We start from the raw sequence: 18,955 nt of genomic DNA on the forward strand, positions 1-18,955 counted from the left end.
ATTAACATATGAAAGGTCTTCTTCACACCTAACAGTCTTCAGTCCTAGCACACCCAGCAGTGTTTCAGCTGTATATGTCCGTGAAATTTCACGGATTCCTGTATACGTCCGCATACGTGAGGTTTCCGGGTTTTTCTGGAAATATACTGTTCCGTGTTACTCTGATCCGCTTTTTCCCACATACATCCGGTAAACATCAAATTACACAGGAGTATACCATGCCCGGATAGTGCCGGATTTCAGTGTTTTCATGCAGTGGAAGATACTCTAAAGCATTCGCCACACGGTTGTCTTTAGGTCCCTCCCACATTTGATTGCCAAAAACCGAAGCTGAAAATACAAAAAAGTGTTACAAATTACATATCTCTGAAGCTTCTCATACATAAATATAAAAATGTGACAGGCTGTGATTCAGACTGTAGAATATGCAGTGTACAATCTTAAATTTTACTTTTTAGATTACCCTACAGCATTATAAACAAAATCAGCACACTTACTGGAGCTCTTTATCCTGCCTCAAACTGTTGTCAAGCAACGCCAAATGGGTTGTCTAGGGGGAGTAACAGACCCCCTGGCAGGGATAACTCTCCAAAAGACACATTGGCACTGAAATGTTGCAGCATAGTGTCCATTTTGTTGTCCATGCTACGCACAACATCGCCAAACTCTCCAAGACGTCGCAGCATTAGGGTCTGATCTGCACCTACAGGGGTTCACAGAATAAAAGAATAAAGCAGTCAGTCCTGGTCCCTCAACTACTAAACTATGACATTTACAACTAGGTCTACTACATGTACAGGTGGCCCCAGTGGGAATTAAACCAACAACCACAGGTGTTGTTTGCAAGTTGTACCTGATTGCCCAGTACGAGCAAACGTCGTCAACATTGTCCCAACTTGCTTCACCTGCTCATGAAGTGAGCCGCTGTCATCCGAAGCTACAAAATGAAAGGCATTTGGTAATTTTGGACCTACATCACAGTCAAAAAAGTAAAATTTAAGAAAGAGTGCATGTTCTCACCTGCTCGTGCATTGCTTTCCCTCAGGGCTTGGTTCTCATTCTGGAAATCTACATAAAAAATATTTTATTTTAATTATATATATATATATATATATATATATATATATATATATATATATATATATATAAAACAACAACTACAGGCACAATTTTCCATACTGTTAAAGTTTCCAACATCTGCAATTTCCTGTTTGTCCATCTCAACTCCTTTCAATATTCTTCTCCTTATAGCCCAATAACTAGACATTGTGACTAACAATTTATTTACCTTGAAAGCCGAAACGATTGTCCAACAATAGGTCTCTTGGATGAAGATAACCGATTGTGCTCTGGTCAAGGTATCTGCAAGAAAATGTGAACAAAACCGCATTGTTAACGTTAAATACAGAATATACAGTAGCTATGCTGTGGGGGGAAAAACTGGTCAGCCAAATGTGGAACAGTAAAATGTATTCATTCAGTGTAGTGAATCAAGTAAACTGCATTGTCCTCAAACATAATAAGTACAGCAGTTCAGAGAAATAACTCATAAATGACCTTAAATGCTAGAAGAACAGTAGCAACACAGCACATGTTAGCTAACACTTGCTAAAACTGACCTAGCAGCATGCTTGTTCGGACTAACAAAATAATTTAAATAACCTATATACATCATTCTGTTTTGTTAGAAAACACCAAAAGTTAAACTTAAGTCTTTCTAGATGTAAAGCTTTGGCTAACTTACCTACAGTAGCTAGATACATTTTAACATGTAGCACATGCTTGAACTCAGTGTGTAAAAAAGGCGAAACAGCACGTGTTAGCTAACACTGTGTATTGTGCACTATATCAGCGTGCGTGTCTGAACAAACTAATTAAAACAACCTACCGGTATATACATCAAAAATGAACATAATATTGTGTGACACAAAAAGGAAACATGTACTTACTTAAACGCTCGTAGTCGAGGATATTTTCTGATCTCCTCTCTTCAAATACTAAAACCATGTGATGAGCGGCCGCTGATGGTAAATCTGTATGTTTTACCGGTTTGTCTTCCGTCTTTTTTAGGTATACTGCCCCTCTCGGCCGGTGGAGGTACTTCTCTGTTTTTTTTTTTATTTTATTTTTATTTAAATTAGTACATGTATAGACAAGTACAATACAAAAAGTACAATGAGAGAAAAATAAAAATAATAAAGCATTGTGGTACAGTTCCGAATATGTAGAACAAAGAATAACAACAAATGTAACACTGTATATAAAATAAATAATAAAAATAAGAATTCTGAGATAGAAAATACTTTATAATATTAAGGCAGTCACATGAAATTGAAAAGCTTTCAGGTTTCTGTTTTTGTAAGCTTTTTGTTTTGCGACCTCATGTTTGAGAGGGTTTCAAATATTGTAAAAATCAGCTTTATAAGAGGTAATATTAGAGGGCTTCTTTTGAGTTATTCTTGTCTTATGAATGTAGAATTTTTCCTAAATAATTAATAATATATTTTTGTTTTTCAGAAAAATATGGGTTTTGAAAACAAAGTAAAATGTCATGAAGTTAGTTCTAATTTTTTGTCATGTCTATTTTAAAGTCAGTCCAAAAAGAAATAGAAAAAAGGGCAATACAAAAATAAGTGTTATCCTAAAATGAACTTTCAAACTTTCTTAACCCTCCTATTATGCTAAAAAAAAAAAAAAAGTATTACATCCATTATGGGTCAAATTGACCAACACTGTTTAAACACACTCGACATGCAAATAATCAAGTGAAAATTTAAATGTAATTTCCTAAACCTAACCTTATCATGGAATCAAGAGTCAAGAATCTGTTATAAACCCTAATGGCTTTGGAGCAAAAAAAAACTAATATTTGATATAATTCACATATAGGCTATTATGATTTTATAATCGCTTCAAATGTGAGAACTAGTTAAAATGCTGTCAGTTCCACTCTATTTCCCAACAAGCCAAACATAGCCAACGTGGCTGGTCGAATTTGAGAGTAGAAATCCTTGTATTTCACAGCGGCTTGCCGCCAGCCGGCCGCGGTCCATTAGGCGGAGGCAACCGCCAGAGAAAATGAAGCCGGCGGCCCGCCGGCTAGTCGGCCGCGGCATCTCGCAAGAAATGGGAGTGACGTATTCGGCGGCAAACGTTTCATCACCGCCAGCGGGACGCACCTATAGCCGACAGCTTAGGGCCGGCGGCAAAAAGAAGCCGTGCCGATATTTTTTGCTATCTGGGTTCATGCTTCACAGAATTATACCTTGAAATGCTCATGTAGAATTGTATCATATGACTCAGAATTAGGGTTGGGTACCGAAATCCGGTTCCAATATGGCACCGGTACTTATATAACCGGTATGTACCGGACCGAATCAGAACGCAGATTTCGGTTCCTCATTTCGGTGCCAAAATTCAAACGTGCTTTCGCGCTTTGGCTGAGCCAGAGACAGACGCTCAGCGCTGGTCACATCACAACTCATGACAACTATTCAGTGTTTTCAACGACATCATGTTTATTTCAGGTTTCAGACATTTAAATGCTCATAAGTAGGCTACTAGCAAAAAACACACCCTGATGTCTATGAAAGCGGCTATGACAATCCTTTCAGACGGTTATAATTTGACTAAGGTTACATGTTTTATTCACATCAGATACATGCACATTATATAGTAACTATAGCGTTTACTCTGTTCTTCTTCCAGTTCACTGGTCACTTACTTTCATGTATTTCGTGAGACGAGAATGCTCTCAAGTGTTGTAAATCCGACAGATCCGATTGTGAGGCGCAAACTAACATGGCGCCGCCCATTGCGCTTTATAGATCAACTAACACACATTCACTCACACATTTGAACATCAGATAGTTCGTGACACAGTTAAGAAGTTTGTGAATATTTTGAATAAAAAGAAAAAACGAAATAAACCCGATACAGCTGAGCTGTCAGCGCTATTGCGGCTGCTGTGTGTCATGTGAGAAACATGACGCGTCACCATGGAAACATTAAGACGATGCGTTCTAAAATATTTAGCCAGAGAATATGATCATATTTCAAAAAAGAGCTGAAGCTCGAAGCTTGTTAGTAGCATACCAAGAATACAGACTACTGCTGTTATTATTGTAATTAAGAGTTATATTAGGCTTGTTGTAGTTGGGTTAGGTGGCTTAGGTTTTACTGTGAATTTGTAAATAAGTCAATTATAATTTGTAAATAATTGTGTTTTGTATTTATTTATATTCATACATTAAAGTATACATTAAACTTTTAATAAATGGTTCAATTTAAATAAAAAATAAATAAATAAAAAGCCATTTAATGTCATCCACCTCGTTTTGTGGCCTTTTTAAAAAAAAAAAGTATCGGTTCAGGCACCGTTTAGGCACCGGAACCGTTTTAAAAGTATCGGTTTGGCACCGGAATCGAAAAAAACCCAAACGATACCCAACCCTACTCAGAATTCATAGTTCCGTCAATGCCATCACACTGTCCTGGTCCAGACGGAAAGCAAACCCAAACCATTATTCCTTTAAAGGGATAGTTCACCCAATAATGAAAATTAGCCCATGATTTACTCACCCTCGTGTATATGACTTTCTTCTTTCAGATGAATACAATCTGAGTTATATTAAAAAAGTCCTGGCTCTTCCCAGCTTTAATATGGCAGTGACTTGATAGGTCGTTTTTAAAGTCCATAATTTTTTATTCTGATTTGATTGTTGAGCTGGACGTTTTCAGTAGCTCCTTTTTTAATTTGTTTGTTTTAACATTAGAAGTCATGGGGGAAAAATCCCAAAATTGTATTACTGAGAGGTTGTTTTAGGAATCTTATGGTTTACTGCATGTGGTAGTTTGTGTTAAATGAAGGAGGTTTTTACAGAAGCCATATATGGATTTATTTGGCATTAGTTTTGGAGAAAAATGTAGATGTTGGCTGTTTCTTGTTAAACAAACTTAGGGATGCCGCTGAGTGTGTTTATGCGTGTGATTTTGCAGCTGCACTTGCATTTATCTGTATATAGAAGTGACATATGAGCTCATAGTCCTAATCCAGAATATCCCCATATACATTTTTCATAGTCCATATGTGGCATATTCTGAGATTCTGAGAGTACTTTTTTTATTTTTTTCATTATATGGAAAGTTATAACGAATGTCTTTACATTTGGAAGCACATTTCACACAATCAACTTACCCATTCCAGCTTTAACTAACTGTTTGTTTTCCAGGATATTCTAAATTCTAAATCTATCGTTAAACATCTAGTTTAAAACACATGCTCCAAGTTGTCAGAAATTAACCTTTATTTTCATGTTTTTAAAAAACCTTTACACAATTTTCAATAGACAATTTGATTGAATGACTCTACAAATGAGTTGTAATCATCAAATAAGAAATAATTTTATTAACAGCTTAAAGGGTTAGTTCATCCAAAAGTGAAAATTAGCCCATGTTTTACTCACCCTCAAGCCATCCTAGGTGTGTATGACATTCTTCTTTCAGACGAACACAATCAGTTATATTACAAATGTCCTGGCTCTTCCAAGCTTTAAAATGGCAGTGAATTGTTGCTCCGTTTTTGAAGTCCATAAAAGTGCATCTATTCGTCATGTAAGGTGGAAAATAATCAAAGATATTTGAAATATGACAAAATCATCTGCTTTGCTGTTAGCAGCCATCGTCGTGATCAGGATATTGAAATTGACTCAACCCCTTCCCCCTTAACGCCATCAGAGGGGCCAGTTGGGGTTTGAAGAACAAAAGGCTGGCTGGTCAAAAGGTTTTCGCACCTGTGATACAATGGGGGAAGGTTTGGTCTGATTGGTTATTTTCAAATGTCTCACGGTTTGGTCTGATTGGTCAGTTTTACAAGAGTCAGGTTTGAATTTGGTGACATCAGGAAAGAGGATAAAAGAGAATTTCAACTGTAGCTCGCTCTCTTTGGATTCTCTGCTTTCTCTGGAGAGAGCTGTTCTTTAGCTCTCTCTCGCTTTCTCTCTCTCTCTCTCTCTCTCTCTCTCTCTCTCTCTCTCTCTCTCTCTCTCTCTCTCTCTCTCTATCTCTCTCTCTTTCTATCTCACAGGTAACATTCTAGGCAGAGGCCTACAGAGCATAATTAATGGTTTATGTTTACATCTATTTGAAACTATTTAGAGTGTAACCATAACTAGAATTTGTGTTTCCTTTTAGAAGAGATTTATGTCTATGATGTAATTGACATTTCACATTTACTTGATTGTTAATAAATTGTTACATTTTGATCCTTTCTGAATTAATCTGTAATTATTAACTATCTCCAATGTGGAACGTTATAATTGTAACAAAGGGTTAAAACGGAACGATCAAATGTATGAATAACTATCAAATACAGATGACCAAACATTCGGTTGGGATTCTCTTCTAAATGCGACAACTTTGATAAATGGAGTCAGATAAAGAATATTATAATCAAATCCATTCTTACAGCTGAAACACTGAATGCGTGCGGCCTTCACCGCGGTTCGCTACCGATCCTTGGAGCGAATTCATGCGGCTTTACAGTTGGTGACCCCGAATACGTGATGTTGCGACTCAGACGAGCAACGTGTTTTCAGCGAAGTATTGGATTTAAAATCAACAAGAGATTTGAGCTTCTCTTTTTCAGCTGTTCTGTTGATCTGGTGAATGGATTAAAGCTGACCCTCCGACCAGAGAATGAGTAAGTAAACCTTCTTTGCCTTTTAGAATTGTTGAGGGAAAGTTTTATTTGCAACTCACACATATAGACACATTTCTAGAACGGGTCGGTATGCCCACTATAGATCGAAACCGTAGAAATCCGATATTGTGTAAGAATTAGACGTGAAACATGACTTTTCAGGGAAATAACAGCAGCAGTGTAGATGAGGAAATTATGGCAATCTTAGGCGTACAATTACAAGATCTCCTCGTTCGATTAAGCGATAAAGGATTGAACCTGAAATGGAGTAACACCGAAATTATATCCTGGTATTCTGCTAAGGGCGCACAGCTCAAATCTGAATCAAAATACAAGAAAACCCCCGCCGCAATTGTTTATTTACTTCGTCGTAACGATCTCAAGACAATGGTCGAGAACGAACGAACGATAGCAAATATCAAAGAAATTGAAAGATTGCGATCTGACGAATTACAAAAGTTAAGATCAAAAGTCGAAGCAGTCTCATACGAGCAACTTGAGTGGGCTAGGCAGCGTGAAAATATGGCAACAAAAATTGATCAGTTACAAGGAAAACTTCAAACCGGCAATAATTACATATCTGCTCTCGAAGATTGTTGTGATAATGCAGGATTTCCAGTGGCCGCAGTAAAACAAGCAGCACTGGATGAAATTTCTGAACCAGCAAAGCCAAATGATAATGATGACAATGATGCTGCGTTAGGATACAGGCCACAGAGAGAAACTCGTAACCGAGCTCCTGTGTTAATGCCTGAACATCCAAAACAACGAAGCCTGATAAAGACTCGCACAAAAGCTAACGACACAGCGAAGAAATCTGTTAAGGTCGCCGTGCTTAAAACTATGACTAATGCGAACGACGAAACCACAATGATCAGCCGTCCGTTAACCTGCGAAGAATGCTCTAGACACAAACAAGTCGTTGGAGTAATGCCAAGAAAAGGGCCGTTTCAACCCTACTGGGAAACATTGATGTTACAGGCTACGGTGTTTAAGCTAGAAGTTAGAGACGTGTGGCAAATAGCACTTCTCACTCTCCCTGAAGAGCTCAGACCGAAACTAACCGAAGGCATGAAATCGGGCAGCATAATAGACCGAATCCGTGACGAAACGGACAAAGCCATATATGAACGACTAAAACAGGCATTATTAGAAATGAGGGGACAGACACACGCAGATTGGAGCAAAATACTAGAAATCCAACAGGCGAGTGATGAAACATTTGAGACATACGCCGAGCGGTTATGGGTAACGTACAGAGAACACTTAGGATTAGAAAATGCAGATCGAGACCATGACGCGTTATTACAACTTGTGAAAAATAATGCTGGCATCCCAATCCAACGGGCTTTGTCAAATGGCGTCGATCCAGTTAAAAACACATTCCAATCCATAGTAGACTGGGGCTCAAGAATAGAAAATAGATGGAAATCTAAGCTAAATGCTGAAAAGTGCATGACTCCCATAATGCTTAACAGCAATGGGATTAAAAAGCATGTTCACTTCGTAGATGAGGTGACTTGCTCTAATGAATCTGAAGCATTTAGTTCAGAAAATGCACAAGAAAGTGTGTCTATTTTAGCTCTTAAGGGGATGCAGGATGATTTGCAAGCATCCGAGAGTCATGAATATACTGAAACTCCAGGAGAACGTAGCAGACAACCCAATGGCAAAGAGAACAGGTTGTGCAGATCCTGTCAGAAAATCGGGCATGTCGAGGGAAAATGCTGGTCACTGGGTAACGGGCGACCTCCGCCGTATTTTCAGAAAAATAGGAAATTACTTTCTAAGGGCAAAGAAAAGCGCTCATTTGCAGGTAAAACTCTCAGTGAGCTAACTGCAGTGTTCATGCAAGGCCTTCAGCTATTGACGTCACTTGTGAGCGGGCTAGCAGCCTCTTAGCAAGGAGTTTAATAGTAAAACATCCAGATTGCAATGATCCTGTTTATATTTTCAAATTTGTAATTGTATAACACATTGTGCGCATTGATTACACATAATAGTTGTTTGTGTTACAAGATACACATAGACTAGTCAAGTTTATTCTTTAAAACACATGATTGCTTTACTGTAAGTGATGAAACACTTAGGATAAAGGCTGTAGATGCTGCGCATTCTAGGCCATGTATCTTGTGTAAATTGGAATAACTTTAATACTGGAATTGTACAGCAATTTCAAGTTGCATGTGTCAATGTTGAATTTGTTTGTCTCCTATAATGCAAGCTCTGCTATTTCCCATATAGCTGCAGTAAACCATAAACAGGAACATAGAATTGCCATCTGGCTACAGTGTGAATTACAATTGCATTAACCATGAAAATGTCTTCATCGCAACAGGACTCAATAACTCTGACCTTTGCTATTTCTAATTTGAGCAAGTTCTAATACTTTTCATTGGTTCAATTCCCAGTGCCAAAAAGGAGGGGAATTGTGCTGTTAAATGTGGCACAGATAATAGAAAACCAATTCATCCTTCACTCAAAATGACTGTAATGAAGTCTCAGATTGTGAAGGCTCGACTGCCAGAACAGTCTTAAATGTTAATACACAGAAACAACAGCAGCAATTAACTGTGTTTCTCTCTAAATTTGTTTCTCTTTAAATTTGTAATTTGTTTCTATCTCAGGATGACAATTGCAATTCCTTGGAGGACGGACGGCCAAAAGGCCCTCCTCCCCCTGCATCTCAAAACTTGAGATGTGAGAGATGGGTGCGAATATCTTTATATATATTTGATGGGGTCAATCACACCTCACAATATGTCTACATGACCTCCCAGTGAAAAAACTGGAATTAAATTATGCAACACAGATTGATATTGATTAGATTCCACCCATCTCCAAAACATTAACACAGAACACACCCTACACTCACGACAACATCACCTGGAATAGACCAAATCTATTCAGGCTGAACACTACACATCATAAACGACAAAGATGACAGAGTCTAAAAGTGTTACTTCACTAAAGATCTATTGTTCATCTTTTCACACTAACAGATCCAGATAGCTACACACACTCACACTCACACACACACACACACACACACACACAACACACACACACACACACACACACACACACACACACACACACACACACACACACACACACACACACACACACACTCTGTTACCAGGAATACCCATTATTGTATGACTAATCATATTTAGATCTACATTAATTACATTGGAAGATTCCTGAACAAACACAGTGGTTATTATATATATATATGTTTTCATAAATGTGATTGATTTGTTGTTTTTCTTTTATGGTTTATTGATGAGTACCATCTTTTTTAATGTATCAATTGCACTGACTTTTGCTACATTTCCTTCGAGAAATTCAGACCAAAATGCTCAAATTCCACTACCACCAAAATAGTGGAAAGTTACATGAACTTTGAGTTTGATTTCCGAGTCTTGGTTACACTGAATATTTTGCTAATACTCCTCATGAAAAGGGGGACTTAAAATCAACAATGATTTGTATTGTTATAATGCATTTTATTTCAATGTTCCCAGAAACAATGTACGAGCTTGTTGAATCTTCTTTTTATTCTCAAACCCTGACCACTTTATTAAGTATTTCGATTTAAGGGCTTATTGCCGGAGACCATTTTGATATGACCACATCAGACTTCTGACCACTGAAAAATGCCATGTATGCTTTTGTTCTTTGTTGTGCTAAATGATCTTTTAACCACAGAATACCTGCAGCAAAAGTTCGCTCCTGTGTCCTGCCTCAAAAGAGCGACTGTTCTTGAGGTGTGAAGTTTTCAATGGACGTTTTTGCATATCAATGATGCTCATGCAGGGCTACAAGGACAACTGAAAACTGATCAGCTGCTTTTGCAACAAGTCTGGACGAAAAGTCTGAAGAATAACATCTACACACAGCAGAAAGCATATCTTTGTGGACAATGCCACCTTTGGACTCAATGGTTGTGGCCAATGGTGCCAAACGGGGAACTGTAAGGTGGAAAATAATCAAAGATATTTGAAATATGACAAAATCATCTGCTTTGCTGTTAGCAGCCATCGTCGTGATCAGGATATTGAAATTGACTCAACCCCTTCCCCCTTAACGCCATCAGAGGGGCCAGTTGGGGTTTGAAGAACAAAAGGCTGGCTGGTCAAAAGGTTTTCGCACCTGTGATACAATGGGGGAAGGTTTGGTCTGATTGGTTATTTTCAAATGTCTCACGGTTTGGTCTGATTGGTCAGTTTTACAAGAGTCAGGTTTGAATTTGGTGACATCAGGAAAGAGGATAAAAGAGAATTTCAACTGTAGCTCGCTCTCTTTGGATTCTCTGCTTTCTCTGGAGAGAGCTGTTCTTTAGCTCTCTCTCGCTTTCTCTCTCTCTCTCTCTCTCTCTCTCTCTCTCTTTCTATCTCACAGGTAACATTCTAGGCAGAGGCCTACAGAGCATAATTAATGGTTTATGTTTACATCTATTTGAAACTATTTAGAGTGTAACCATAACTAGAATTTGTGTTTCCTTTTAGAAGAGATTTATGTCTATGATGTAATTGACATTTCACATTTACTTGATTGTTAATAAATTGTTACATTTTGATCCTTTCTGAATTAATCTGTAATTATTAACTCTCAATCTCCAATGTGGAACATTATAATTGTAACAAAGGGTTAAAACGGAACGATCAAATGTATGAATAACTATCAAATACAGATGACCAAACATTCGGTTGGGATTCTCTTCTAAATGCGACAACTTTGATAAATGGAGTCAGATAAAGAATATTATAATCAAATCCATTCTTACAGCTGAAACACTGAATGCGTGCGGCCTTCACCGCGGTTCGCTACCGATCCTTGGAGCGAATTCATGCGGTTTTACAGTCATATAACTTGCGGAAGCAGTCAGAGTCAGAACTAACCCTTTACATTCATGTGCACTCATATAAAATATTATTTTAAATCTTTATTTTTGACTATGCATGTCATTACCCACAATGGGTCGAAGCCATGCATTTCAACTTCCTGTTGTCTGCTTTAATTAATCATTAGCTAATGATTTGCAAAGGTATGATTATGTTATGACTACACTCTCAGAAAAAAAGGTACAGTGGAGGTAAAAAAAATTTCCTTGGGGAACAAAACATATAACTGTACCTTTAAAGGTATACAATTGGTCCTAATGCTGCGTTCACACCAAACAGGAATAGAGCGTAAAAATCGCGTCTACCGCGTCTAGTTGGACGCTTATATTATATTATATTTATGCATTTGGCAGACGCTTTATTCCAAAGCGACTTACAGTGCCATTATTACAGGGACAATCACCCTGGAGCAACATGGAGTAAAGTGCCTTGCTCAAGGACACACTGGTGGTGACTGCTGGGATCGAACCAGCAACCTTCTGCATATCAGTTCCATGGTTTAACCCACTGGACCACCATCTCACATTTCACGCTTGAACATTTTGAATCCATTCGCATGTCCTCAGTGAATTGGACACGCATATAAATCGAGCGTTTGAAGCGAAATAGACGCACGTTCTAGGCGCTCCAGGAGAAATACACTCACCTAAAGGATTATTAGGAACACCTGTACAATTTCTCATTAATGCAATTATCTAATCAACCAATCACATGGCAGTTGCTTCAATGCATTTAGGGGTGTGGTCCTGGTCAAGACAATCTCCTGAACTCCAAACTGAATGTCAGAATGGGAAAGAAATGTGATTTAAGCAATTTTGAGCGTGGCATGGTTGTTTTTGCCAGACAGGCCGGTCTGAGTATTTCACAATCTGCTCAGTTACTGGGATTTTCACTTTACAAAGAATGGTGTGAAAAGGGAAAAACATCCAGTATGCGGCAGTCCTGTGGGCGAAAATGCCTTGTTGATGCTAGAGGTCAGAGGAGAATGGGCCGACTGATTCAAGCTGATAGAAGAGCAACTTTGACTGAAATAAACACTCGTTACAACCGAGGTATGCAGCAAAGCCTTTGTGAAGCCACAACACGCACAACCTTGAGGCGGATGGGCTACAACAGCAGAAGACCCCACCGGGTACCACTCATCTCCACTACAAATAGGAAAAAGAGGCTACAATTTGCACAAGCTCACCAAAATTGGACAGTTGAAGACTGGAAAAATGTTGCCTGGTCTGATGAATCGCGTCCATCGCACCGCAGGACCTCCAGACGTGCGTCAACGCGCCTTTCCATTGACTTAACATTGAAATCACTTGCTCCCGATGCTCTATTCGCGTTTGGTGTGAAAGCAGCATTAGGGTACAATATACCATTGTTTTCCTCTACTTAGAGCAGGGGTAGGCAAGTTCGGTCCTAGAGAGTCACTGTCCTGCAGAGTTTGGCTCCAACCCTGAAAGACATCTATAGAAGCTCTTTTTGAGAATTAACAGGTTTAGATGTTGATGTTTTATTGAAAATGTTTGATCACCAGTATGGTGATCAGTGTTTCATTTAGTTGGGCAGTTTTACTCTTGGCTTTTTATGCGAGTTTGTGGTTTTTCTTACAGTGTTAGCAAAACTCATAATCTGTTCAAATCAAAAGAAGCCATGAACAAAAATGATAATGAAGAAAATTTTTTGATTAAACTCATCACTGACTAAAAATGTTAATAAATAATATTCACCAACAATACTTTCTTTCCACAGATCCGACGTTATAAATTTTGTTTTTAAAATACATTCTAGGGGGGGGAAAGTTTAGAAGTACACAGATATCAAGAATCAGCATATGAATCTCGACAATGGTGACATCCTTAATGCTGCAATGCATGCTGGGAGCCATGAGTTTTAAACTGTGGTGGCTTAGTAGGGTTGGAGCTGAACTCTGCAGGACATCAGCTCTCTAAGACCGACCTTGCCTACCCCTGACTTAGAGGTACAAAAATGTACCATTAAGAACCACCCCAGTGACGGCCACTTGTACCTTAAAAGGTACAATTTCGTACTCTTTTTCTTTTTTTTGAGAGTGAACTTGTTTAGGCACATGACTGTTAACTAACTAATTCAAAATGAATTCAAAACCCATGACCACAATGACATATTACTTAACAATTAGTTAATAGTCATGTGCCTCAACAAGTCATAACATGATGCCTTTGCAACTCATTAGCTAATTTACATTATTAGTTAATATAATACGTTATTAGGGAGTTAATGCATGATGACACATTTAATTAATAGCAATTCATATATTACTTAATCTATTAATCATATAGAATGTTCATTAGTTGCTGAGCAGTAATAATTAACAAATGCTTTAGTTCTTCATGACTATCTGTGCATTAGTTAAGCATTATTTAATGCATATTAGTGCAGCCGTATTGTAAAGTGTTACTGTAAATTCAGATCAGCAGCTAAAGCCGCATTCATGTGTCCAAGTATTGAAGAAACCCATCTGGAATTCAATCATACTAATGTTTCCAGGCGTTTCTGATACCAAAGCGCTGCCACGACTGTCTCATATTATCTTGAGGTCACCTTCAACAGACAAAACATTCCCTGAGCTTCACCCACACTGCACTCACAGGCATTTCACACTGCGATAAACAAACTTCACTTGAAGGCAAAGCTAAGGCGTCAGCTGTTGTATCAATCCTCTGCTTCTTAGTGACATCCGCAGACCTTTGATAAAAACAGGAAAACAAAACTATCGCTGGGATTTTATCATGAAAAGGCTGCTGGAGGTTACTATAGAGACATGGCATACCTCGCTGGGTGAGCTTCATTAGAGATAAGCACGAGGAGAAAAGTAGCCCATGTAAATGTTACACACACATTAATAGCCCTTACTTGATAATGATCCTTTTAGCGCCATAGTAACAGCCTGGGATGAATAGATGGCTCATGAAAACTGCATCTATATTTTTCTCACCTCTGTTATATTTGAGATAAAGATGAACATGTACACGGATCCAGCCCTCACTGCAGGTGATGTGATCCGTATCATGCGAAAATACATTTGAACACAGGAAAAGGTCAAAGTCATCATTGGGCCGGTGGCTGATTTATGGACAAACCATATTAACCACAGTCCACTGGACTAGTAAACAAAGATACCAGCTCATTCAAGTTGATTGTTCATCGAAAACAATAAGAAACTGTGTGCAAATCTGAAAAATTAATAATGAAAATATGAGAATGACATTTACTTTTAAATACGTCCTTTTAGAAATGATGGGTTGGGAGGTTTTTAGAAATAAGGAGACAGCATGATTGTGCAATATTGCTTTTACACAACACTTCAATACCTTTACAACAATAAAAACCTGGTCTAAAGTCATTAGCGCAGTATTTTTTGTAAAGCCACAACACAACGGAATCAAGCCACAACACAACGGAAACAAGCCCCAACACAACGGAAACAAGCCACAACACAACGGAAACAAGCCACAAAGCCTCAACACAACGGAAACAAGCCACAACACAACGGAATCAAGCCACAACACAACGAAAACAAGCCACAACACAACGGAATCAAGCCACAACACAACGGAAACAAGCCACAACACAACGGAATCAAGCCACAACACAACGGAAACAAGCCACAACACAACGGAAACAAGCCACAACACAACGGAAACAAGCCACAACACAACGGAATCAAGCCACAACACAACGGAAACAAGCCACAACACAACGGAATCAAGCCACAACACAACGGAATCAAGCCACAACACAACGAAAACAAGCCACAACACAACTGAATCAAGCCACAACACAGCGAAAACAAGCCACAACACAACGGAATCAAGCCACAACACAACGGAATCAAGCCACAACACAACGGAATCAAGCCACAACACAACGGAATCAAGCCACAACACAACGAAAACAAGCCACAACACAACGGAATCAAGCCACAACACAACGGAATCAAGCCACAACACAACGGAATCAAGCCACAACACAACGAAAACAAGCCACAACACAACGGAATCAAGCCACAACACAACGGAATCAAGCCACAACACAACGGAATCAAGCCACAACACAACGGAAACAAGCCACAACACAACGGAATCAAGCCACAACACAACGAAAACAAGCCACAACACAACGGAATCAAGCCACAACACAACGGAATCAAGCCACAACACAACGGAAACAAGCCACAACACAACGGAATCAAGCCACAACACAACGAAAACAAGCCACAACACAACGGAAACAAGCCACAAAGCCACAACACACCGGAATGAAGCCACAACACAACGGAAAAAAGCCACAACACACCGGAAACAAGCCACAAAGCCTCAACACAATGGAAACAAGTCACAACGGAATCAAGCCACAACACAACAGAAACAAGCCACAACACAACGGAATCAAGCCACAACACAACGAAAACAAGCCACAACACAACGGAATCAAGCCACAACACAACGAAAACAAGCCACAACACAACGGAAACAAGCCACAACACAACGGAATCAAGCCACAACACAACGGAAACAAGCCACAACACAACGGAAACAAGCCACAACACAACGGAATCAAGCCACAACACAACGGAAACAAGCCACAACACAACGGAATCAAGCCACAACACAACGAAAACAAGCCACAACACAACGGAATCAAGCCACAACACAACGGAATCAAGCCACAACACAACGGAAACAAGCCACAACACAACGGAATCAAGCCACAACACAACGAAAACAAGCCACAACACAACGGAAACAAGCCACAAAGCCACAACACACCGGAATCAAGCCACAACACAACGGAAACAAGCCACAACACAATGAAAAAGCCACAACACAACGAAATGCTCCCGAACACTCGGGGGCACTCGGAGCACAGTAAGTTGCCACTGTTCTATAGAGTCAGCAATCTTACAAAGATATCAATGCCACAATTACTTTTAACAGTATATCAGTGTTTACTTTTCACAATACATATAATTTCAAAGCCTTATAGAAAATGCATGAATCTACATTACAATTTAGAGTGATCTGTTATCAGAAGTGACTGTGTTCAAGTAATGGATTTCAGGAATGTACACATACAAATCACACAGTTAGCTAACAATGTATTACAGTTTTGTACAATCGCTATGACAATTTTTCCAATACTTTTAACAATTTTCCTAAACTCTTAACACACCTACAACACACAATTGGCAAAACAGTTAATTTCATGCTCAAAATAACATTGTAAACTAAACTCCAACACTAATTTTCAAAAAAACAATAATACACTAACACAATACACTATGTCTACCAAAATCCTAACACATGTTCTCTTCCAACAGGAACATTTAGTCAATCATAGCACACTGCCATAAAAACACTAACTCTAGAAACTGCATTATTTTATGTGTCAGGTCTGCCCTTAAAGAGCACCTATCATGGAATTTTGAAATTTACCTTTCATGTAGTGTGTAACATAGATCTAAGTGAACAAAAACATCCTGTGATAGCTTGAAATATGACAGTGCACCGTATATATAGTTATTTTCTTTCAAAAGTAAGAGTCGACTCGGAGTCATTTTTAAGAATCGTTAGAAGACCGAAGCTTTTTCTCTGACTAGATGACGTCAACTTGTCAAGTTATTTGAATACGATACGCCCACTTATTGCGCTCCAAGACGCCAGTGAAAACTAGAAAACATCATGGCGACGAGACCCTGTGTTCTGAAGTCCGACTCAAAAGCAAACTTTTTTCATCTGCCCAAGGATGAGCATTTGAAGACTAGGTGGCTTGAAGACAAACCATACATCGTCGCGATTGAGTGTTTATTATTAGTCGTCAAATGTATGTTTCGCGATCTCAGGAAGCTTTTATTATGGACTTTTATTATGGCACATGGTTCTTCTTCGTCTGTCTGTACCATATATGGATTACATGTGCACAGAGCGCCCTCCGGCTGCCAGGATGAGCTGAAAACAACACATAAGAGACTCAATCGCTCATGATTAGGCTATTTCTGCCCATTTTGAGGAAGCATTGAATAAAAAATACTCCTCCGTTTAGAAATTTGACACAGACATATGAGAATCTATCAATATGTCTCCTCATCTGCACACTTTTGAACTAAAAGCCCTGAGGGATGTTGATTTGTCGCGAGTCTTCGTGAGGAGAATAGAGGAGTTTTTTTATGAATGAGAGCAGCTGAGGCTCATATTACAATCAAACGGTACCGACGCGGTTTTCATATTCATAGCTCCTGACACATATTAACTAATTACTGTCACTATAAGACTTTGATGGGCGTTCCTATTCCGAAAATATCTGCACAGACTATACCAATCACAACTGACTGGGTCATCGGACCAATCACCGCAGATTAGCGTCACGTAAAGGCGGGGTTTTGAAAAGTGAATCACTAAAGGAATCATTTGAGAATCGCTGTCAAAACAGGTAAAAATAAATGCATATTATAAGAAAACTAAAGTCTTTTTTGTCATTGCATGCATGCAAAACTGTTGTTGGGGACTTCTAAAACAATATTTGGAACATTTTAAATGCCATGATAGGTGCTCTTTAATAGACAGTATATTTTATGGATCACAGATTGTCTTTTGAAGCCTCTATCATTTTTGTTTTGTTGGGTTTAGTAAATGCATGTATTTTACTTATTTTGATGCAGAAATTCAATACAAAAAATTAATGACCCATCTCAGAGTATCTTTATAGAATGCCTTTCAGTTTTATTTCATTATCAGCAATCACCATGTTGACAATAACAAGTTCCTGTTCTTCATTTAGGAGCTTTCCTCTGCCCCCTGAGGGAGGTAGATGTTGAATCCTTAGATAGACAAAATAAAGTTACATATTAGAGACCAGATGCATACAGTCACTGTAATACATGGAGAAGGAGAAGCTCTCATACAATATACTACCTGTTGGTTTCTCGAAAATTCTGGATAATGGATACCAGTGTGTCAACAAATTGTGATGGCTAGACGCAGAGCATCTCCAAATCTGCAGCTCTTGTGAGATGTTCCCGGTCTGCAGTGGTCAGTGTCTATCAAAAGTGCTCCAAGGAAGGAACAGTGGTGAACCGGCGACAGGGTCATGGGCGGCAAAGGCTCATTAATGCACGTGAGGAGTGAAGGCTGGCCCGTGTGGTCCGATCAAACAGACGAGCTACTGGAGCTCAAATTGCTCAAGAAGTTAATGCTGGTTCTGATAGAAAGGTGTCAGAATACACAGAGCATCGCAGTTTGTTGTGTATGGGGCTGCATAGCCACAGACCAGTCAGAGTGCCCATGCTGACCCCTGTCCACCGCCGAAAGCACCAACA

The 18,955-nt window shown here is 39.0% G+C and overlaps 1 protein-coding gene across 2 annotated transcripts; it reads right to left on the minus strand.

Moving 5' to 3' along the window:
- Window positions 1-280: 280 nt before the first annotated feature.
- On the minus strand, window positions 281-3,804 carry LOC307138055 (uncharacterized protein). Of its 2 annotated transcripts, XM_079836170.1 has the most exons (6): window positions 1,950-3,804; window positions 1,289-1,362; window positions 1,021-1,060; window positions 854-937; window positions 498-703; window positions 281-330 (listed from the first exon to the last, which is right to left on the minus strand). In XM_079836170.1, exons 1-5 carry the CDS (start codon window positions 2,005-2,007, stop codon window positions 528-530), a joined length of 432 nt encoding a protein of 143 aa, XP_079692296.1. In that variant the 5' UTR covers window positions 2,008-3,804; the 3' UTR covers window positions 281-330; window positions 498-527. The 2 variants fall into 2 exon arrangements, 1 of the variants encoding a protein (XP_079692296.1); XR_013817992.1 differs by having other exon boundaries at window positions 1,021-1,068; window positions 1,289-3,804.
- Between the last annotated feature and the right edge of the window lie 15,151 nt (window positions 3,805-18,955).

Source organism: Gobio gobio (genome assembly GCF_949357685.1).
Source record: "Gobio gobio genome assembly, chromosome: 15".
In the NCBI taxonomy this organism is placed as follows: Eukaryota; Metazoa; Chordata; class Actinopteri; order Cypriniformes; family Gobionidae; genus Gobio; species Gobio gobio.